At 40.2% G+C, this 24,134-nt stretch overlaps 1 protein-coding gene across 1 annotated transcript in view; it reads right to left on the bottom strand.

Annotated features, from left to right (window-relative positions):
* The window catches only part of syt3 (synaptotagmin III), a 48,714-nt gene that overhangs the window by 4,048 nt on the left and 20,532 nt on the right, over positions 1-24,134 (bottom strand). Inside the window, exons 5-11 of the mRNA XM_087840026.1 lie at positions 22,216-22,318; positions 21,363-21,539; positions 14,328-14,454; positions 7,995-8,213; positions 5,338-5,458; positions 3,916-4,087; positions 3,104-3,233 (exon numbers count right to left, since the gene is read on the bottom strand). Coding sequence (XP_087696152.1) covers positions 3,104-3,233; positions 3,916-4,087; positions 5,338-5,458; positions 7,995-8,213; positions 14,328-14,454; positions 21,363-21,539; positions 22,216-22,318 — 1,049 coding nt within the window. The remainder of the gene's footprint in view (positions 1-3,103; positions 3,234-3,915; positions 4,088-5,337; positions 5,459-7,994; positions 8,214-14,327; positions 14,455-21,362; positions 21,540-22,215; positions 22,319-24,134) is intronic.

Here is a 24,134-nt window from a genome sequence, read left to right as displayed (position 1 = left end):
AGATCCTTGCATCTGTCCATTGCCGGATATTTCATTTTGTACAAATCTGGCCAACTTGTCCAAGTTTGTGTGTTTTTTTTGACCAGATGCAGCTTTCTGCGTCTCTTCAATGTCCTTATACTTATCACCACACTGTGTGTTTGCTACTGAAACCATTACTGAAGTACGATTTCACTAACTCATGTACACGAAGCCTTTTGTAGAGAGTTGGCAGTCGCTTGACTTGAAACGACAGCTTTAATCTTCACATTTCGACTTTTTGCTCAAAATAGTATTTAAGGTTTTAGTTAATCTCCAAATCTAACACATATTTTATCTGTGGCTTGCAGTGCTGTTTAGCTATTGTTTTGGTGTCCAGCTGTACAGACTGCCTTTTCTTTAATATGGTGGCTTTAGATGACACCTCAGACGTCTCTAAAGACTTGATTTTAGATATTCTTTCTACTCACCAACCCTTCTGTGTATAAGGAGTAGCCAATAAGAAAAAGTTGGCTTAAAAGGAGGGATTGCTTCAAAGTAAGATTCCCAAAAAGGCTTGTTTCACACAGAGGATTAACTAAAGTACTGCAAAAGACACAAAAGGGTCTTTGAATCATGCAAAACCTTCCAGTAGAGGCAAAAAAAAAAACTAAAAAGAGTTGAAAATTCACAGAAAAGATGTCATTTTTTAAGATGCTTTTTTTCTGTCTACTGAACTACACCAACCGTAGCAGAGGGAAGGGTGCAGCTACCTGTGACGAGAGGCTCACGCTTGTGAAAGCGTGGCAGGATGCAAACACTCAGCTGAGCTGTAACATTAGCTGGCTGTACGCTTCCTCTGGCTGGCAGGTGTTGTTTCATAGAAAGAAAATGGTTCCTACATGAAGCCGCTCAGGTCTGAGGATTTTTCCCCCCGAATAACCAGTGCATGTCTTCCAAAAAAAGACATTTCTTTTTTAATATGGCTCTTTTTTGGCACATCAAAGGCAAAGCAGGCAGAAGCCAGACATTTCTACAGTCAACAGTCAAATCTCCAAAACTGGATGACTCACTCAAATGTATGAACAGCACTACATGACGGAGGCAAACATGTAGGTTTAGTTTGGAGTGAACTGCCACTTTAAAGGAACAGTGCAACAGTGTGCGAGGTATATACGTAAATATGAAAGAGCCAGCAGCTGTTGTTTCATATGGTGGATGTGAGCAGTGCAAGGAAACAGATTACCTGACTCAGAAAAGATAAGAAAGTCTGTCTGCCGGAAATGATGACGTTTATCTAAGCTTATCTATATATAATTATGCATTATAGAGATTAGGAGGTGTTTCACACAATGGTACATCCTGCGTAATAATTCCTTTTAACTCTCATATGTAAGTGCATATGTTCCCAGGCAGTATTTGTTATCGCCTCTTACTATGGTGGAATGTTTTTGAATTTTATTTTGCTTCTTTTTCTAGACCTCTAAAGGCCTTTGCTTTTGTTTGACATTTCCACCTGAAAATAGATTCCCAAATATAATCACGAACAGTGGCAAAACCTAAACAACTCTGAGCTCAGTGGAATAGAGACGTTTGGTCAAGAACTGAAATGCAAATAGTCCTCTTAATCTCACCACCAGCAAATTCTGAGAATTTAACCTTTCAAATTTGAGCTAATAAAATCTATAAAAGAGAGCAACGCTGATGTTTGTGAGCCCACTGTACCAAATCCACTGCAACAAATATGAAATTCTGCAACAGCTGCTTCACTTTAAGTCAAGGTAATATTATACGGCTTCTTAAGTGAATGTGTCATGCTCTGCAGCCTGTCGGTGCTCTAATGACAAATACTGCCCGGGACCATCAGAGAGGAAGAGTTTAAACAAAAGCTGAGTAATTATTCCATCACTGCTACTCCTTCCACTCAAACTGTACCATTTCTTCCATGCTAATGTCACGCACGATCTGATATCCTCGTGTTGGTGTTGTTCCCAGATCATCATACTAAATGTTGTTCCAGGATCAACATTGCAAGTGACCAATCAGAATGTTGTGACGTCATACTTTTGCGACTTCGGGAAAAACCGGCATAAAACAAAAAACTGTACTTAAGCTGCAAGAAACCGCCTTTGTCCGCCGATCAACGGACCCTAACCCTAACCCTAACCTTTTGATAAACGGTAAGCAGAATTGATATTGTCCTTGCAACACTGGAATTTCATAAATGCACGAATGGCTTGGCGCGCAAAAGAATAACGTCACAACAATGTGATTGGTCACTTGCAATGTTGAACCTGGAACAACATTTTCATGATGATCTGGGAACAACACCAACACGACGATATCAGATCATCCCTAATGTCACTGTTACTATGCTAATGATAAATCATTTTCATCATATGGTATAAATTATTATAGTTATGCTCAGCACTAGGGGTGGGGAAAAAATTGATACTGTGTAGTATCGTGATATTTTGTTTGGTAATAATGTATCGATACAGGGACAGCAGAAATCGATATTTTGTTACAAAAAAAGTTTTTGTGCTCTGACTTCAGAGCATGTTGATCCTTTTTCTGAGCAAGAATCCTGACATTCCTTCACTGTCCAAATGTGTTTAACTTGTTTTTTGGCAGCAATAAACATGACAGTTTACTTATTTTAATTTAAGACATGTTTTATTTTAATTAAGTTTAAAACTTTTTTATTTAATGTAAAATTATATTTTGTTTTAATTTTCTTTCAAATTCTTCAGTTGCTGAAGGGGCTGCATAGTTTTCATAAACTGCATAGTTCAGAATAGCTATAATTGTACCAGATGGTTGCGTTCAGTTAAGTTGGACTAGACTGTAATACAAACCGTTCAGTTTGTCAACAATAAAACTGAAATGAGAGAAAGACTGAGTGTGAGACTTTGATATTAGATAAAATGAATATTGATAAAGTTTACCTTTATGTGCAGAATCTGAATATCGCAAAATATTATAAAAAATTGCAATAATATCGTTCGTGCATTAAGTATTGTGATAATATCGTATCGTGGGATGTATGGTGATTCCCACCTCTACTCAGCACCCAAGCATATGTACTCATAGTGAAAGCACACAGATGCACACGCATAGACTCACACGCTCGTATGCTCATTACCTCCACAAGCTGATGCCAGTGCTCTATTGGTTTGCGAGGATTGGCCAGCATGGCAGCCCAGTGCTCCCTCCCTGGACCTTCAGCTTCGCTGCCTACACGACACATCCCTATAACCTCGTTATGACCGATGCTGATACGCAGCGAGGGCAGGAGGAGTGGAAGCGAGGATGGGAGAGACAGAGAGAGAGAAAAACAAGCAGTTAGAAAAGGAAACAGTTGAAGAGAGGGATTAGAAAAGCAGAAGGAGGGAGACAGGGCTTGTAAGAAGCAGCCGCAGAGTCTCATTTATCAACCTTGAGCATTGGGAAAAGAATACAGCGGTTGGGGAAGGAAATTGAATAGCAGCTCACAAATACACACAGCTCTGTATAAAACCTCTGTCAGCGAGGAAGCAGGCATGAGCACAAACATACAAAAGCGCACACCTATAGAGATGCCAAATGGAGGGCAGGCTACATAATAGGGAGGCGGTGCATTTGTACACAAACACATCAAGCAGCCAAGTGTTGCTGCAAGCGTCAGACAGCCCAACGCTGGCAGGGCTACACTTCCTTCTTCGCCATTAGCATAAATCATTCTTATTCATGAGGTGCCCGTCTATGTAAAACAGGGAACATCCACAAGGAGGCTGACTCACAAGGGGCCCCTCACCGTGTTCAACACAGCTGCAGCGCGTCAAAATGTGATGACCCAAAAGCAGCCTCATGCGCAAAAAGCGCACATTCAATAAGCAGCTACTTCACGGCAACGCTTGAATTGATCTGAAATCCCCTGGAGCATGCTTCACTATAATAACACCTCAGCGTGCTCACCAGTCATAGTCCATCACCGCGATGATGATGGATACATTTTCTATATTTTCATTGGGAATGTCAAACACCAGCGCCTCGTTGTACGTGGGATTCAGCGTGTTCTTCTTGATGGAGGTCTTCCTCTTTTTTAGCCTCCGCCCGTCACATACCAGAGAGGCCTTCACGTACGGATCTGAAGCAGAGAACGGGGAGGGGTGGTGAGAACAAGGAAGATGGGAAGGGAAAGAAAGCAGGTGGTGGGAAAAGGAAGAGGGGGAGGCGTGGAGAGGAGCAGAAGAAGAAAGAGGTGGAGAGAGCCAGAGAGAAGCAGGGGGCGGAAGCAGAGAGAATAAGATAAGAGGGGACTCCTGTGAATGCTGTTAGGTATTATGTTCACAGGTATCCGCATCTGTAACGCATAAAAGCCATGAAAATCAAGTCACCTTGGTAAAGCTGGATTAAGAACACAAAGGGAGAAAAGCAGCACAGGTTGAATCACCTCAGTTATCCATTCAACATGTGCAGCTCGGTGACAGCAGCCAAGGAAAACACACACCCCCACACGACTGTTTTTATGCCACGTTTAAGCATCTTTCCGGGCCCGCAATCATGTCGGGATCAGCGAGGAACAATAGCAGCGTGCGATCATTAACATTTCAGATCCCATTTAATCTGAGAGGGCAATCGTCAAGCCTTTAAGTGAAGGATAACTAAAATCTCTTTTTAATATAATTGTTAATTAAACATCAGAATTTGGATTCGCATTTCTACGTCTGCAACGCCTCCAGGTCAGATCGTTGAGGTGCCTCTACCTCTTGAAGCTCTGATCACACAGTTAAATAATAATACAGTCAATCTGGTGATGCTCTATATATTCAGGGAATATTTAGCAAAGATTTGCAGTAATTTGCCTCGTCACGCTACGTCTGCTCCCGTAAGTAATTTATTAGGTTTTGGGGATTCCTTTCTGACAACATTTTTTTATGCACGCTTGTTGGTTTTATTGAAAGTGGAGATAACGGTAACGAAAGAGGAGTCGGCGTCCTCCGTCATGTGTTACAAAGCCGCATTACACCGATCTGTGGCGGCGGCCTCTGCTGGAGAAGACTCTCTTCTTCATTTGTTGCTAAATGGCATGTAAATGACTATTTTATCGAAAAAGGATCCAACACCATGTTTACCAGTGATGTTTACCCACAGGAGAAAAATATCTCTACAGGGCTTCACGCCAGTTATTATGGTATACATCTGGCCAGTGATCAGTCAGATCAGGATATAAAGCTAAAAGCACTCAGGAAAGCAACATATATCACCAGCAGCTGTTTTTGCAGACAGCGCTTAAGCTGTTTTCTGTCATATTTTTCCTCTAAATGAGTTTCCAGTCAGAGTGCTTGCTGGAGGTCTTGCAGCAGCATGATGTGTGTGAATGCGTTAATTCTTTACCTGAGAAACCAGTCAGGTCCATGGCTTTGAGGTTGGTGGCCTTGATGATTGTAGCGGTGAGCCTGCCTGCAGTGGGCAGGTAACACAGCGAGAAATTAAGTTCCCCGAGATCGGCCTTCTCCTGTAGGTCAATATACACGCAAACAGAGATGAGAAATGGGGCGAGGTCAGACAGATCACACGCAGCATCAGAAACACAGAGATAAGAAGTCTGTGGTTTGCTATCTGTGCTTGAAACGAGTTCGATCTGTGACTGACAGCGCGCGACAGCAGGCGTCCCGATGTGGACAGCAGGAGTGTTTGGGCACGGGGGAAATGCTGTCGCTGTAAATGAATCATACACCGATCTGCTGAAGTCACCGACTAGGAAAGAGTTAAATACAAGCAACGACATGTGGGCTTTTTATATCTCTGCCTCTAGTGCTATCTGCTGATCTGCCCGTGCTCTCAGTGGCACCTCGGTAATGACACCGGTGGTATTCAGATCACACGGTGATGCGATGGCTCCTTAGTGGCTTTGAGGCTCACTAATCAATACTTCCCAAAGTGAAACACTGAAATACGCCGATGACGCTGATGCTTTAAACTTACTTAATGAATTAAAGCCCCATGCCAAAAAATGTTTAAGACTCTGCTCCATCTAATTTGCTAATAGCCTTCTATGAATATTTCATATAAATCTACTTGGACATTGCCTAATATAAAGTTTGGAAGTGGCTAGCATTGCCCTTCCAGTAATCTATCTGGACTCTTCTGAGCAGCTTTGTTACTTTACCAGACTGCGAATTAATCTGTGCTGCAGGCCATTTCCGCTCTGTACCATTTCTATACTTCTCCTCCTACATATACAATACAAGCTGGGTTTGTTTTAGATGATTCTGACACGTGTTAGTATTTGAGTCTTAATCTCTCCAGCAAAACCTGAGTAATAAAACATTCTTGACTCGGTCCAAAAATTGTCCAGTTTAATTGCAGAAGCCTTAACCCTTTAAGACCTACCATAGAACCAAGTCCGCCAGAGCTTACTTTATATTTTTACATGCTGTAGTGCCATTTTTGGGAGCATTTCAAGTTGCTGTACATCAATACAACTGTTATAGCCCATATTTTAATAATATGTCTGCATTAAGTCCATAGTAACTACACTAATTGCAAAAAAGTGCAATAAACTACAAAAGAATTGAAATCGTTTTTGGTTCTTTTTACATATATTTCTACTTGGAGAAATTTAAGAGGTTTATCCCTCAAAACTTTGAATACAAAAAATAGTTTACAACAACAGGAAATTTATTTTGAGTGTCTTCATAGTTTTATTTTTGAGCTACAGCATCTTTTATTCATATTTATCAAATATTTGAAACTTTTAATGACATTAAATTCTAACCACATCAATTCAGAAAATGATTTTCAAAATAAAAGAATTCAGGTATTTAGACATCCACATCTTTAAGAATAAAACTATTGTGGCTTTTCATGCTTTTGTCATTTTGGTAACTGAATGTTATTTTTTTTTGTTAACATAATTCTGTACTCTCAGGGAAATGCATTTAACAGTGCAAAGATCTGGGGAGAGATTACATCATACATGACCATCAGAGAAATGTCTGACTGGCCTCAAATTATGTCTGAAGCAGGACAACGAGCCCAAACGAACAGAATCCTAAAGAACTATCTCCACCAATCACCAGAACAACAAACAGATGGTGTGGGTCTGGGATTACATTAAGACAAAAATGCACCAGAGACAACTTGAATCCACAGAACTGTTCTTCCAGTTGCTCGATAACCTACCTGCAAATTACTGTGTGCAAGTGTACCCGAGAGAATTCACGCAGTTAAGATTTACTACTTTTTTTCAGTTTACTTCACTTTTGTTGTCATTATTTGAAAAATGCAAACAATTCATGGCACGTCAGTCAATTGTTGCTTTACTTTCAGGGCCATAAACTTTTTCACTGCATCTTTTGTCCAACAGGAAATAATAGACGGTGACGGCCAAAGGTTTTGTTAAACGTTTGAGTTATTGAAAGTTCTAAAATCCTTGAGATTGTTTTTCTCTTTGTCATAGAGACATGAAAATAGAGCAAAGTACATGAAAAACAAACAGTGCAGGTCCTTTTTTTCCTTCTTTCAACTTCCCAATATGTTAACCCTTTAATAAATATTGAAACATTTTAGTTAACTGATATAAAAATAACATTTAACTGGCGGAACATTTTGCACTTATATGTGAACATAAGCTTGTTTTGATAAAAAGAAAACTGAGATGACCAAAACTGAAACTAAGCTGAACTAAAAAGGTTTAAAATGCAATAAAAATAAGAACTATTGATAAACAGGTGTAATAACTCTGACTCACCTCGTGTCTACGTCTACCTTTTTGTACCTTCATGCAGCTATATTTGTTTTCTCTTTCTTCCGAGGCCAAAATTGAGATTCATTTTTGTAACGTTACGGCACCCACTTCTGCCTTAAATCTCAAATAGAAGCTGTCAGATTTCCCATTTCTGGTTCAGTTCTATTTATCACAGCTTTGGCCCATAATTTGCAGCTGCAACGGCCCAAATGCACCACAAGGCTCATTCAAATTTTATCAAATCTAATCTACAGTGGGCATCTCCTCCAAATGAGCATGTCTATTTTGGGTTATTTCTTACCGCAGTGCCCTCCACAATGTCCCTCCAGATGGGTTTGTCCCCGCTGCCCTCGCTGAAGTCCAGCAGGTTGTCCACCACTACCTGGCCTATCAGGTCGTGTCTGGAGAAGCGGTCAAAGTCGTACACGGAGAAATGCAGTTTCCTGGAATGTAGCTCATTCAGCGGCACGCCAAACTGAAATGTCTCATTGAACACTGGGTTTAAGGTCTTTCTGTGGACCTGAAAGACAGACAGAATTTACTGTTTAGATCATAGCTGGAAGAATACAGCGTAAATATCTTGTACTTGTATTGTAGCAATGAAATAATTAATAGGTAGGTAAAAAATTTTCAGGTGGGAATGGGGAACAAAGGGGTAGCAAGGGACTACTATATTTTACAGCCCACACACCCTGGACTTGCACTGTAATAAGAGTGCCACTGCCTATATTTTCATTGCTGTCTCCCAATAGTATGCTGTCAGTAAAAAGTAATGGCAATTCCATCAGCTAGAATTACTCAAAACACATTTAACCTGATGTTACCTTCTGTTGTTAAGGTATCAAATAAGTGCAAGGAATACTTATAAGCCAGTAGTTCCTGCCTAAGACAACTCTAGTATGACTTATTTTAGTCCCACATGCCTACAGAATTGTTGGCAACTTCTGGAGGCTGCTGAGTGAAAGCGGTTGCTAGGTGAGTAATTGACCTGTGCAGAAATGCAGACGATGGGCAACTGCAGCAACCTGGTTGCAACCAAAGGAATCACAAGTACTTTTTCAGTGCAGCATTATATACGTCTTTGCAAACGATTTCACCAAGTCACTGCCAGCAACCAGTTTCCAACTGGTCAGAGAATGCACGTTTCTCCTAGCAACCGACTGTTGCCAGGCAATTATCAAACAGTCTCCAGGCTTGTGCGACTCAGGCTATTGAACTGAGGGGCGATACCAGGACGAAATAAATAAAGACTATTTTAAATTAATAATTATGCAGAACTACTTTGATAGACTAGTAATAGGTGAACTGCACTGTAGCTACCAGAGATGGGCAGTAACGCGTTACTGTAATCCGATTACTTTTTTCAGGTAACGAGTAAAGTAAGGGATTACTATCGCTTTACTAAAAATGGTAATTAGATTACCGTTACTTTCCCGTAGGAACGCTGCGTTACTGCATTACTAAATCCGTGATTTTTTTGCGAGAGTGTCTCATGACAGTGACGTAAGCGAGTGCGACGTTCGTGACAACAGCTGTGTGCAGATCAACAATGGATCATATATCGAGTGCGGGAGAGAGTATGAGCGTGCAGCGTTTAAAGCGTGGAAGTACTGACCTTACTTTGAGTTTGATTCCATAAAAAGTGACAAAAACATTAGTGTCCGTTGTGCGTGGGAAGAAAACTTCTTTTTACAGCGAAAAAAACCCCTAAACTTCCGAGCAAGCACCGAGTAGCTACGACGTAATGAGAAACTCACAGAGAAACTCGCGGATTCTTCCACTGACCGCTGTGGCACACCTGCACCAGGGTAAACCTCCGCCTACGTCACTCCTGCTTTACAGGTGAAAATAGAGCAACAGGACCGCTAGTCTTTGACTTTATTTATTTTCTGCTGTGTTTTACTTGCATCTATTTGAAAGAGTGAGTGTAAACACACACAAAAAAATATTTTATGTGCTGGAATGTGCAGAAAATAGGTTTAAATGTTAAACTAATTTCTTCCAGTCAGAGAATGTTGCATATAATTTAATTTTTGCTTGATGCATAAAGTTAAAAGGTTAAAACTAATAAAACAAGTTTTAAAAAGAGACTTTTTCATTTGATTACATTTTGTATGATGATTATGTAGAAAAAGTAGAATTGGGCTGAAAGATCTATCGCTTTATCACCTATTCAAGTTGTAAATCGTGTTGTTAAAAAGTAACTAAGTAACTAAGTAATTAATTACTTTTGAAAATAAGTAATCAGTAAAGTAACGGGATTACTTTTTTGGGAAAGTAATCGGTAATTAGTTACTGATTACTTTTTTCAAGTAACTTGACCAACACTGGTAGCTACAGACTTATATCTTTTTAAGGGCCGTTACCTGATGTGTTAATTTATAATACAGTAATAACAATTTTTAATATCATAATTTCATCCATCCATTCGCTTCCGCTTTTCAGGGTCACGGGGGCGCTGGAGCCAATCACAGCTGTCTTTGGGTGAGAGACGGGGTACACCTGGACAGGTCGTCAGTCTGTCGCAGGGCTAGCTCTTCATTTTTTCTTAACATGTAATATTAAAATACCCTGTAAATAAAATAATAAATAGGTACTTGATAAATATATGTCATACTCAAAGTTTGGTTTGTTTGAAGTTTTTTGTTTTATTACAGATTCTCTTTATATTTGTAACTTTTCATGCAGAATAATAATAATAAGTACTTGCAAAGGAATTTTTTCTGTTTTAATCTGCAGATTTACTCTTTTTTATATAACAGTTATTTTCACATTTGAGTCTTTTTTTATTGATTCTTTCATTCCAGCTAAAAACATGAGACATTTCTGAAGATAAATTCAAGAAAACCAGCGATTTGTCTGGCAACTCTTAATGCTCTATTGAAAATGCACCCAGAATCCTCTGCTGAATTTATGAAAAATCCTTTTAATCTACTGCAAAGTAAAATGTATTTTTCAGGCTGTTTCACAAAATGCAACTATATTTCTTCAACCAAACAAACAGGATATTTTCTTTTTTCCAGCAGAGGAGAGGAGTCACTGAGGATTTGTGGCTTCAAAAATCCTCAAACGACCTGCTGAATGTTTCAAAGTTTGTCTTCTGGCTTTTATGTGTGACTTGAATGAAGCAATGCAAAACTTTCAAAATGCTTTCCTTGGAGGCACATACTGAGCTGCATTTGTTCAGAATTCCTTTCCTTGAAAGCAGTAATCTACAGGATCCTCGTGTTTTAAAGCAACATCTTTGACACCGAGAGCTTAGCGCTGTTTTTTGGTATTTAAACTTTGGCTGAATTTGAGTTTGTGGTGTTTTTTCCTCAATCCTGGGCTTTCTTTTGTTTCCCTATCTAAAGTACACAGATTTTCTTCACTTTCGCCCAAAACAAATGAGAAAACAGAGCTTTAAAAGTAGGGATGCACCGATACCGATACTGGTATCGGGTATCGGGGCCGATACTGTAAAATGTGTGTGTACTCATACTCGTAAAAGTTAACCGATACCATGAACCGATACTAACTTATTTCATTAGTCAGAGGGTGGCTTGTCATTTCTGTTGTAGTTTTTTAGATTGGTCACTAGGGGGACATCCCGCGCTAAACAGGCACAGGGTTAGGCGAGAGAGACTGGCAGCTCCAGATAAAAAAGAGAAACTGGAGGCTGCTGTAGCTAGGCTAAACAAAATGTCAGCAGTGTGGAACAGCCAACTTTAACTCAGGTTTTGGAAAAGCAATGAAAAATGTCAAGAGAAAATCCACGGGCAGTGTGTGTGTGTGTGGTAGAAGTATCGGTTTTTGTACTCAGTATCGGCAAGTACTCAGATCCAAGTATCGGTATCGTATCGGTTTGAAAAAATTGGTATCGTTGCATCCCTATTTAAAAGCTTTAAGGGTGAATCTAAACAGCAACATCAGCCCAGACTTGTAAGCATTAGCAACTTCTTTCTTTTTTTGTTAATGACTGACATTATTTCAAAAACATGACAGAGGGATGTGTTTAAAAGTGTGCCGCGTTTGCTAAAATGTCCTCGAGCCACATAATTATCATCTAACAAACTGGCTGACCTTGTTCCTTTGCCAGGGTGAGAAAAGTGAATTTCACCTTTCCCTTTGGGATGGAAGACCCAATCATAGTTGTGAAATTAAATAACGACCAAAAACTAGATTTAAAACTCAATATTTTCTTTTGTCAAACACGCACATTTCTTTCCTTAACTCTTACAGACGGCGGCTATAATTCCTCCTCATCACATCTCAGCATATTGTGGGCTCCGTTTGTAAATTTGTCATCAACCTCATTCCAGCTCCAACACGTAATTTTGCTATTTGCTGTTTTGCCAGTGGGATTTATTTGCTATGAAAGCATTTGATGTGGATGCTGTCATGTATAAAGCATGTGCAAATTAAAATGTGATGCACACAGTTTTCCAAATCCAACTTTTGTGGCTGCGCGAGCGGCTCTGTCACTTCGGCTTATTAGCACTTGATGATTACTTGTTAGCTTTGGATTAAACAGGCAGCTGATGGAGGCTCTTTGAGTTCTGCAACCCGAACATAAGCCCTAACATCTACATCGAGGCGTTGTGTTTCTCTTTTCGAAAACGGTTGGAGGCATAAAAGCATCGCAAAATATGAGTGGTGTAAAAATTCGGTGTTAATGAGGATGTGATTGAAATTAAACAATCACCTACACTCCAAACAAAAGAGGAGCCGTATTATGCAAATGGATGAAGCATTCATGCTTTTCAGTGGTTGAAGGGGCTTTTGATGTGCCGGAGACAGTCACACAAAAGAGAGAAATTTCCAAATCATACAGCTTCACTGTTACTGAAAGCTTATTTTTCTCACTTTCCCAGCCCTCTTTGATTCTTTTTATCCCAACACGGCAAAAGTACAACCCCGTTTCCAAAACATGAAAGAAAAATTTAAAATGATTAAATATATATATACACATATTCTTTAATCTACATTTAACTGAAAATAGTACAATCAAAAATGTGACAGTCAAAAAGAAATGCAGATTGTACTACTATAACATATAGTATTATATAGAAGGCATTTAATAGGAGGCACAGCCTTCTCTGGACGCGATGTAAGCACGCCTGCAGCTGTGCAACCCTGCATGTCCCAGACGTGTTCAGCAGCAGACCGCTCTGGCGGTGTGCGGACGGGCTTTGTCCTGCTGAAACAGCAAGAGTGGCACAAATACATGTGCAAGGCTGCAGCAACGTACATGCCAACAGCCCAGCTTTGACCAACTTCAGCCAGTCGCAGCGTGCTGGCAATGATGTTCATTTGCACATTTGTGTTTGGTAAACTAATCCTGCCACTCGTTAACCAATCAGCTGGAAGGTTTGGGTTTTCTGAGAGATTAAGATGATGTGAAAATGAAGACTGAAAATATTTCACAGCATAAAAAAGACCAGCCCGATCGCCCCTAAAAAAACACCTTGTAGCAAAGATGGAGCTGTGGACACTGTGAAAATACTCCACGGCCAGAAAGTTAGGTGAAAAGAATTGGGGATTTCATCATTTACAGCAAAATATAATTTAAAAATCCAGAGAAATGTCTGTAGTAAAGACCAAGGCCCCAAACCCTGTTTTACAGCCTTTATCTTCAGGGCTTTAGACAGCAGTATAGCCGAGTGTAAAGAGAGGTCCCTTTATCCATTTCCATGAGACAATTTTGTGTTTTCAAAGAACATCCTTTGCCTTGTCATTTTGACGATTGAATCCAGCCGAGATATGGAGTCACAGACTCGGCTTCAGAAAGTCGCTGCACTGAAATGCAAGTACAGCGACTATGTTTCTCCGAGGCCAATCTCAAAGCGATGGAGCTGTAAGGCCAAGTTTCATTTCTATGAGCAGCCAGTTTCACAGCAGCCGCCTCGGCTGCATAATACAGGTAATCATAGATCTTTTATTTGTTTTTTGAGTAAACGTTATAAGGGCTAATAAACTGTTTTGTGGACCGGTCGAGGATCAATAACCCTTGACGTGATTAAAGCATGTCTGGACCTTGATGTGATTCTCATTTCCCATTGTGGCCTTTAGTGAAACTGAATTTGAAACCCCCATACAAGCAGGAGCGGTGTTAAATGCACATCATTTAATTCTGTTTTCTCTTACATGTTACATAGTTCACAAGTTCAGAGACAGGGCGCTACTGGTGATATTTATAGATCTAACACAAAGAACAACAACTCACATTTGTGAGGCCACCGAGCTCATAAGTTCTGAGCTTTTCCACAGAGAATAAATTAGAAGACAGGAGGATTTTTCAAGGGCTAAGGGTACGTTTCCTGGTACAGAATGTCCCGGAATGTACTCAAATATTGACTGAGCTGTCCTCAAACACCAAAATAACACGCAGGAGTTGAGTAGCAGAGCCCTGTAATAGTCAGAAGAACATTATCCTGAATAAATTATGCTCCAGATTAGATTAGATTACATTAGTTGAACTGTAACGATTCTCCACGGGAAGGCTGGGCCATCAGTGCGTCAGGAAACAGGCCGAGAGAAAACAAAAAAGTGATGCTGTTTAAATCTTAAGGGGATTCTTTTATTGTGTGAGCTTAATCCACAGCAGAGTGAGCAGTTTGCCACTAAGGATGAGTGTGGTAGGAGTGAGAAGCACCTTTGTCTGGAATTTCTTCTTCCTGTCTGGCAGTAGGTAAATCTTCACGTACGGGTCAGAGAAGCCATTGGCATCCTTCGCTGGCAGGTCCAAAGCTTTCAGTATCTTCACCACCAACTGCTCCGTACTGCGAGAAACATACACAGAAAACTCCAATAAACTTGTATATAAAAAGCCAAGACGCCAGAGGTCTCCCAAATTTGCACGAACGCGTATGAGCCTTAGACAGGGTCAGCCTCCCCACACACCCAAACACCTCAGCAGAACTCATATACACGTATAATAGTGTGGGAGGTTCAGCGTCTCTGGTGTAAAGAGTATCCAGAATAGCTTGTGTGGTGTGCGCGTCTGTGTGTGTGTTTGTGTCTTATCCCTGCAGCTGTATCTCGGTTGCACTATCAGCGATGTAAGCACAGCAAGCACAGATGTTCAGCCAGCGCGTCTGTCCAGCGCTGAGCTCATTAATTAACCTTAACACAGTACCCTTTAATCTGTAGTCACTTGGGTCATGGAGATGTTGGTGCATAAGAGCCGAGCAGAAAAAGATGAATAATTTATTAGCCAATAACAAGAAAATTAATGTATTTCATAGGAGTACGGATTAATCATTGTAACAAGTGCATGTTTAACATTTGCAAACTGCAGCTTTTCTACATCACGTGTGATCATACGTGACCCAGGAGACAGATTCAAAATCTTTACAAAAAAAACCCCTAAAATACGAAAACATGCAAGCACCCAGCTGTCAGAGTTATCAATGTAAACACATTTGTTTGACTGATTGCATATTTCTTGTACATTTAATCAATACTACAGTGATTGCCTAAGGCAGTGGTTCCCAAACAGGGAGCAGGAGCTCCAGGAGAAATGCTGGGATGAATCTAAAGAAGTTGTCAGATGACTCATATACTACTGTAAAAAATCATCCCAAAGAAACCCCTTTTTTTCAGTTGGCAGCATTCATGTAGATGTTATATTTGTTAACACAACGCTACTCCCAGTAATAAGAAAAAAAGAGAAAATCACGTTACGCATAGGGACGGGTATTGATAAGATTTTCATGATTCCGATTCCATTTTCGATTCTGTTTAACGATTCGATTCTTTATCGATTCTTTTTAAAAAAGGAGAACACTAAGTTCGATTAGCTTAGAACTTTGTTTTATATCTTCTCTTTGAACAAGATAGCAATTTAGGAGTAACATGGCCTTACAAACCCAACAGTGAGATCTTAAGAGATCCACAGCCTACGGCTCTTCAATGGGGTGTCACAGGGTCCCCAGGAAAAAAAAATTGTAAATGTAAAATAATAAAATAAATATTCTTCTGTAGCAATAACAAAGTATAACATCAATTATTCAGTAGCAATTACACAAGAATATCCAGTAATGTTTTACCACAAACTGAGTCACTGCTCGGTGACATTCGTCTATCCTGGCCTGAAAGGAGACGCTACCGGTAGACTGCAGCGAGAACTGCCAGCGAGCGCCAGCCTGACTCTGTCTGTCTCATCATGGTCACCTAAACGCACAGTAATGGCAGGTTTTGTAATAAGTCAGATCGCGCTAACATAATATGCGCTGTTAGTTGATTATTTACCTGCCGCATTAACGGGAGAGGACGTGCAAACGTTACCGCTGCTGCTGGGTTGAGATTCACGAGTCCGGAGCGGAATTAAAAACACGACATTCATTTAAGATCATCGCGTGTTTTGTGAGCAAATGCTTTTGCATATTCGTAGTGTTTCCTCCCTTAAATAAAATATCTACTTTTCAAGTATTGCAAGTTGCCCTGTTGTCATCCGTTCTTGTAAAGTATAACCAAACTTTTGAGCGTTTGAGCCGCTTACGCGTCGTGTTTCCTGCCAGGTAAATGACGCTCCGCAATGTGGTGACATCATTCGGGGCGACTGGAATCGATGAGAGAATCGTTTGCAAAAATGGCAAACAATTCCAAAGAATTGAAAGAGTGGGAACCGGTTCTCAACAAGAACCGGTTTTCGATACCCATCCCTAGTTACGCACAAAGAAAATTAGTAAGAATTAAGTTATTAACATATAAATCAGGTTGAAAGCTACAACTTACCAGCAATACTAGCAATTTTTTTTCTGTGGTGAAAACCTTCACCTTTTAGTGACTGTGAAATTATTGAATTAAAAATTATTTGCAACCCCACTGATCGCAGGTCTTTCTTTGGGTTTGGAAACCAAACCAAAAGAAATCCTTGGTGTAAAGTGATTATCAGAAACACACATTGTGGTTTTATAATCCTTATTTAATCCAACAGTAAACAAAAGCGTACCTTGGACACTCACTGGCATTTTAAATAGAAACCTGCATGTGTCCATCACCTCCAAGGTGACTGACGGGTCTTTTCATGCAACTAAACGTCACAATTAATAGTTTTGCTGTTACAGGATTGTTTAATTAAACAAATGTAAAACAGGCCCGTAATATTAATTATAACTCTTATATAAATATATAAAATAAATAAAAACAGGCTGCAGCTAACAATTACTTTCACTAACAATTTATCTGCTGATTATTTTACCATTATGCGCCACAGAATCTTTAAAAATGAGTCAAACAATTAAGCTGTTGTTGTAAGTTCTGATTATTTTTCTTCCAGTATACGAGTCAAAGTATTAGCTCCTAGAAACCTCAACATTTTGATTTCTCATGTGGATTTATGGTTTTTCTATCTTGTATTGTACATGTATGTTACATCGGTTTTTCTCCAAACAGAAAAATAATGCTATCAGCAGCTTTGATCTAAAAATAGCACTTTTGACACACTCCCTTATAAATGCACAAGTAAGCACTATAACTGGAGTGTGAGCATTTTTTTTTTGGTCATGGAAACATGCGTGCAACATGCCCACAAACACACACGCAAACACAAGCAGGCTGCTGCGCATGCCCTAACATCTAAACGCTCCATCACACCGTCATGGCTGCATCTCCCAAGTCGTTTATTATGTATTTAATTAGCAGATGAAGATGAAGATGGCTCGGAGGCTTTTAATCAGACCTCGTTAGACTGTGTCTCTACGAGTTAACCAGTGTGTCAGCACTTCATTAGCTGCTTAAGGAGAACAGCGTGAACTTTGGGGCTGAGGAAGGATCAGCAGGGCGAACGCTGGCAGTGACCCTGGCAGTTATGTCTTCTCTGTCCAAGTGCAGCATTTAGTACAGCCGTGGCCAATCCAGACACATGTTTACCTCTGTATCACATCCAATTAAAGCAATCGGATAAACATGCCTACTAGTGGGCAATCACACCGAATAAGGGAGAAGATGTGCAGCGCCAACTGCTGCAGGAAATTACATTTCCAGGCAGGTAAATATTTTAACATGAAAGCCCTGAGTCATTTAAAAATGTATCAAATAATCATTTAATCCAGTGTGATTTGGGGATATGTTGGCAGCAAAGATTCTGCGGTCACCTTAATGCATCAGTGCGCTTTAATGGCAGGAAGCTTGTGAACAAAAACACTCAAACAAATCTACCTCTCTCTTATTATCATGAATTTTCCATTACCTCTTAATTGATAGTTTAACATGGCTGCGGGTTTTCCTGCACTCATATGTCTTACTACAGAGCAAGACATGAGCTCGAACCAAACCCCGGGTTTTTACACAAACCCCGAGGCAACCTGCAGAGAATATACCTATTACTGCTTGAACAGGGAGTGAAATTCACAGCCTTATTCCTGGCAGACAATGCCCGAAAGCTAGCTGTTATTCCCACAGTGGAAATGTGTCAGCTTTTAATGGGATTGTCAATAGAAATGCCTTTCCCACAGGATCTGAGGAAGACTGACATTGTTGTTCTGAATGTTACACTCCAAACAGCGGGGTTTCACACATTAACATACCAATCTTATCACTGCCGCAACACTAACACACCGACACCTCGCGTGTGCATCTACACACCTACCCACACTTGTTTTTGCTACATCTCAGACCTTTCCCCCTCACTTACATCTGCTCACCGGCCTTAATGAAACAACGTGACGCATTACAAGCGACTACAGAAAGGCATAAGTTAACGTGTGACTTTATAAATGTGGGGAGAAAAAAAGGGCACACGAATCGTTTTCATCACTGCCCTCCGTCTCCTACCAGCTCCCATGCTAATTCTCTGTAACTTCAGCTATAACACAGCCTGGTGTTATTATGTGTTGACAGGGTTGCTGTTTAAAGTGGCTCTCCATATATAATTCATGACCGAAACGGCCTCTCGCTCCCTTTCTTTTCTGACCATCAGCACTTTTGCCCATCGCAGTGCTTCTACATGTCAAAGCAGGCAGAAATGGGGGCTGCCAGCTGAGCAGCCGACTCACTCCTTCCCACAACCCGCCAGCACCTCGACTTACATTCACATTCATGTACACACTCAGCCCGCACAGCGTGGCAGCCAACAGTTACATACTTAGACCCAGCAGACCCGCGCTCTCCAGCCGAGAGCATTCGACTGAGCGTCGTCAAAGGAGTAAAAAAGGAAAGTAAGTACAGCAGTCTGTGCCGCACAGTATCTAAAGACACAGATGCCACTTTCTCATTTTAAAAACCTTAATATTTCAGTTTATTATCATAAACAAATGAGAGCACAGCTGAGACAACAACTCTCACATCTCCTGCTGTTGATAAGTTAGCTCAGAACGAGAGTGCTCGCTGTCTCAAACTCAATTTCTCTACTTCAGTTGGAGGATTTCTTTTTGTCTACTGAAGTGGATAAACACGCTGGAAGATATTTTCCCAAGAAGCATCCTCTTTGTTCTGTGCCATAAAGACATTCAGCAAATCAGTGCCTGTTTGCGACACCTGACTTAGTATTTGAACGACATTACAACCTTGCGTGATCAAAGTGGCTGAAAAACAGATGCATCAGCATTCAACGGAGACGTGCTGGTAGTTCGAACCAGTTTTGGTTTCATCATGCAAAGCTGAGACGTTGTTCTTAGGGATAAAATTCTACAAATATATATCCCTGCTATCACAAGAATCTACATGGTGCTGGATTTATTTATCTACTCGTCTTTTAACCAGGCTAGCAGTCTTTTTTTATGCATGGCACCAGTGGTCTATCCGCCCAGGCCAGCCAGCAACTGCCAAAAAATGAAGATAACGTGTAAGTGCTAAAAATTATAGTACCTGCAGCAGCCACTCGAGGCGAGTCATGCCCCATATATGCCCATGTTAAAATACCCACCTTCACAATACTAAAAACCATGTCTATAGCCTGCTAAAAAAAGGCTCTGCAGCTTATTTCCTCTATATAAACACTGTGCAGGGTGTTATTTTTTTCTAACCCAGCCAACTTAATTAAGATGTCTGCTAGGCTTCACCTCCACTAAATGAACCGCTGAACCTTATTTGTGCTGTTGACCCTTATTAGAGCACCAGGTATATATATAATGAATAATTTGGCTAACTTTGACTGTAGTTGTACTAACAGCCTGTGGCTCTGTTGGGTTTACAGCCATACACTCGCGGTCACCAACCTGGCAGTCGAAAAACTCACAAAACAGATCTTAGTGGTTACATCCATCTTTAATTTACAGCCTATAGTCCTGACTAAAATATCCCAATCTGCCAGTCTTAGTACTAATTAACATATGTGCATATTAACACTAAACACTAAATGTATAAATAGAAATGCAAAAACGCGTACATATTAGTGTGATAATTCTCAAAACTAAAGACGCTGTTACATTCTGTGGTGGTTTGTGTTGAATGTCTTATGACAGATGATTTTATGATGGGAAAGTCTCCATGCTACTGACCAGAGATGGGCAGTAACGCGTTACTTGTAACGCGTTACTGTAATCCGATTACTTTTTTCAGGTAACGAGTAAAGTAAGGGATTACTATTGCAAAAACGGTAATTAGATTACCGTTACTTTCCCGTAGGAACACTGCGTTACTGCGTTACTAAAACCGTGATTTTTTTTTTGTGAGAATGTCTCATGACAGTGACGTAAGCGAGTGCAACGTTCGTGACAACAGCTGTGTGCAGATCAACAATGGATAATACATCGAGTGGGGGAGAGAGTATGAGCGTGCAGCGTTTAAAGCGTGGAAGTACTGACCTTATTTTGAGTTTGATTCCATAAAAAGTGACAAAAACATTAGTGTCCGTTGTGCGTGGGAAGAAAACTTCTTTTTACAGCGAAAAAAATCCCCTAAACTTCCAAGCAAACACCGAGTAGCTACGACGTAATGGGAAACTCTCAGAGAAACTCGCGGATTCTTCCACTGACCGCTGTGGCACACCCTCATCAGGGTAAACCTCCGCCTGCCCCACTCCTGCTTTACAGGTGAAAATAGAGCAACAGGACCGCTAGTCTTTGACTTTATTTATTTTCTGCTGTGTTTTACTTGCATCTATTTGAAAGAGTGAGTGTAAACACACAAAAAAAAAATTATGTGCTGGAATGTGCAGAAAATAGGTTTAAATATTAAACAAATTTCTTCCAGTCAGAGAATGTTGCATTTAATTAAATTTTTGCTTGATGCATAAAGTTAAAAGATTAAAACTAATAAAACAAGTTTTAAAAAGAGACTTTTCCATTTGATTACATTTTGTATGATGGATTATGTAGAAAAAGTAGAATTGGGCTGAAAGATCTATCACTTTATCACCTATTCAGGTTGTAAATCGTGTTGTTAAAAAGTAACTAAGTAACTAAGTAATTAATTACTTTTGAAAATAAGTAATCAGTAAAGTAACGGGATTACTTTTTTGGGGAAGTAATCAGTAATTAGTTACTGATTACTTTTTTCAAGTAACTTGACCAACACTGCTACTGACTGTGTACGTGTGTATTTACTGATTCGTTGAAAGCACTCAATAACAGCCTCACAAAGATGCTAGTGCAACCCAGCTGTGTGGTGATATAACAGCTGCACCATTCACCGTTAAACTATGTATGGTAAATGATTTATTGATGTTCAAATTCTCCACTTTTTACATTAGAAGACATTGGCAGGGTGAGAGTAGGTTGCTTTTGGTGCAAACTTGCTGACTTACTTGAAGGCGTAGCGCAGGAGGAAGCTGATCTTGCCGCAGGTGTCGCCCTGTTTGCCGTCGCCCTGGTCGCCTTTGGGTCTGTAGAGCTCCGGTTTAATCTGCCCAATGCTGGTTACCTGTTCCTTCTCCTCTCCGTGGAAATCGGGACTGGAGAGCTGGTGAGTCATGGGCTTGGGCCTAAGCAGAGATAAAAGGGCTCAGAGGGTGAATATTAAGGAAAGCGCAGCAAATGCGCACATGCAGTCACAAAAAAAGTGTGATTTTGCAACATTATCAGAGATACAGAGACGGGTAAACATTCTAAATTGTAGTTTACCCACAGTTTGATTTCCCACACCTTTTTGTATGCATATGTTTACAGTGCAGTTGCAATGCTTGCAAATATATGAAGGGAAAAAAGCAAATAGCAAAGTAGTTTCGTGGTGATAATAATTCTGTCAAAAAAAACCCCACACTTTTCAGAAAATGTGCACTTCAGTGTTTATAGAGTTGACATTTGTGCCCTTGCTTTGAAAAAAATCCATGTGTCCACAAAGTGAGATATCATAAAAAACCATTCAAAACAAGCAGTGCAGACGCTTTGCTTTACGGACCTCAAAAGTGTTCATTAAAAGAGAGCAAGATTAAAACCGCTGTAACCTGAGTAATGCGATTTTTACGACTGTGTTTTCAAAAACACATTTTATAAAGGTAGAGTCCTCCTCTTATTGATTTACTGATGTGTTTGTTAAATGGATGCACGGTAATGATCACCAGCTCGGGGGTTAAAGTTCACTCCTGTTTTTATTTCCCACTTTGTCTCAGCGCTAACGGACTTAAATGAAAAACAAACACACACACACTCGATACTGACCGAGGGGTGACCTGCTGTTGGGAGTGAGCGTTCGGCAGGTCTTTATTGGCTCCGCCCTCTGAGTTGGGAACGTCTGGAGACGTCTGACTCAGCTTCAGAGTTCCTACAAGAGTATAAAATCTTCGGTGACTCACATGCTTGTTTTGTTTTGTTACAGTGCCACTAAAGACCTGCATTTTTTGTCAGCAACATTGATCTCATTGATTGTTGTACTTTGATTTAGCAGGCAGTGATTTACCAGCTGAGGGGAGTGAAGGAATGAGCAGACATATTTACAATAGCAGAACATGAGCCAGCATTAAAGGCATACAGAGACGTGAAACAAGGCTACATCAAACTGCAATAAAGGCAGCCAGCAAACATTTGATATTGAATAATGATAAACAGCGTTGACAGCCAGCATAAATAAAACTCCAGGATGAAAACTCAGAGCTGTTTTTATAAACTCAGGTCCAAAATATCTCTGACAACAGTTTCTATTTTAGCTTCTTTTTCTAATTGCTGCCTGTTTTTGTATAATGTTGTGCTCAGCTGACACGCCAGTTCCCCATCATCCCCATCATCACATGCTGTTTGGACAGCATGGCTTAAAGTCAGGTGCATGTTTTAAGGCTGTCTTTTATTCTTGCAATTGAGTCAAAACAGCACAAAACAGCAAAAAACAGCGAGAATGCATAAAAATGGTAAATGGCCTGTATTTGTATAGCACTTTACTAGTCCCTAAGGACCCCAAAGCACTTTACACATCCAGTCATTCACCCATTCACACACTGGTGATAGCAGCTACATTGTAGCCACAGCCACCCTGCGGCGCAGTGACAGAGGCGAGGCTGCCGGACACTGGCGCCACCGGGCCCTCTGACCACCACCAGTAGGCAACAGGTGAAGTGTCTTGCCCAAGGACACAATGACCGAGACTGTCCAAGCTGGGGCTCGAACCGGCAACCTTCCAATTGCAAGGCAAACTCCCAACTCTTGAGCCCAGCTTTAAGTCAGAGGTAAATGCATAGGAATAATGGTGTCACATTACCATCTACTAACTGTGATATGTGATACTGACGTTGAAATATCGTTATGGATTTCTACAGTTATGTAACTCTCTTGGCACCGCAATTGGATTTTGAATTGAATTAATCTGCTAAAAAAGACAAGACTCAATAAGCAAAGCTACGGTTTAATTTGATAATTTGATTATTATCATTAGAATTGTTATCATTTAATGAATATTTATGTGTTATTCTATTATATAACATTACTTCTCTCATCTTCATATAGTGCAAAATTATCATTATAGTAATAAAGGCAATAATAATAAAGGCAAAATCCAATGAGAGTCTTCAATATATTTAATATTAATGTTAATAACTTGCTTGTTTGTTCAGGGCATATCTGTTTTCACTTGGGTTTCAGTGCGCTTAATTTATTTTCTACAGCAGGTGTGTTAAACTAAGAGCCTGGGGGGCAGAACCGGCCGCTCGAATGACTTTGCAAAGTGTGAAAATTGCAGAGGAGGTCATAGATTTGTGAATTTTCCCTGTATTTTGCAAAAGGAAGCATTGTGCTGCAGCTCATTAAGAATTGATCATGTGCTTCTTTAATTTAGCAGTGTTTCTTTATAATGACAGTATGCTGACTGAATGTGGGAACAACTCAGATATATTGCTGAAGTTGCCCTCGTTTTTCTTGAGACATCTCAGGATGTTCGTAATCAATTATCTAAATGGACGGCTGATTAAATCTGAGTGTTTTCACTCAGCCAAAAAGAAAGGGAACTTTTGGACAGAGTATTTTTTACAGGTTATTAGGCAGTGGTTTTACCAGTTCATCCCCCTTGAGATGGAATTGGGCTGTGTGTGGCTCATAAGCTAAAATGAAATCAACACTGTGGTCTGCATGCAGGTGTTTTCTGCAAGCATGCT

This window comes from Neolamprologus brichardi, chromosome 4, assembly GCF_056152115.1.
Source record: "Neolamprologus brichardi isolate AB-2024 chromosome 4, ASM5615211v1, whole genome shotgun sequence".
Taxonomy (NCBI): Eukaryota; Metazoa; Chordata; class Actinopteri; order Cichliformes; family Cichlidae; genus Neolamprologus; species Neolamprologus brichardi.
The sequence above is the reverse complement of the archived record's forward strand: the minus strand, read 5'-3'. Positions and strand labels throughout refer to the sequence as shown.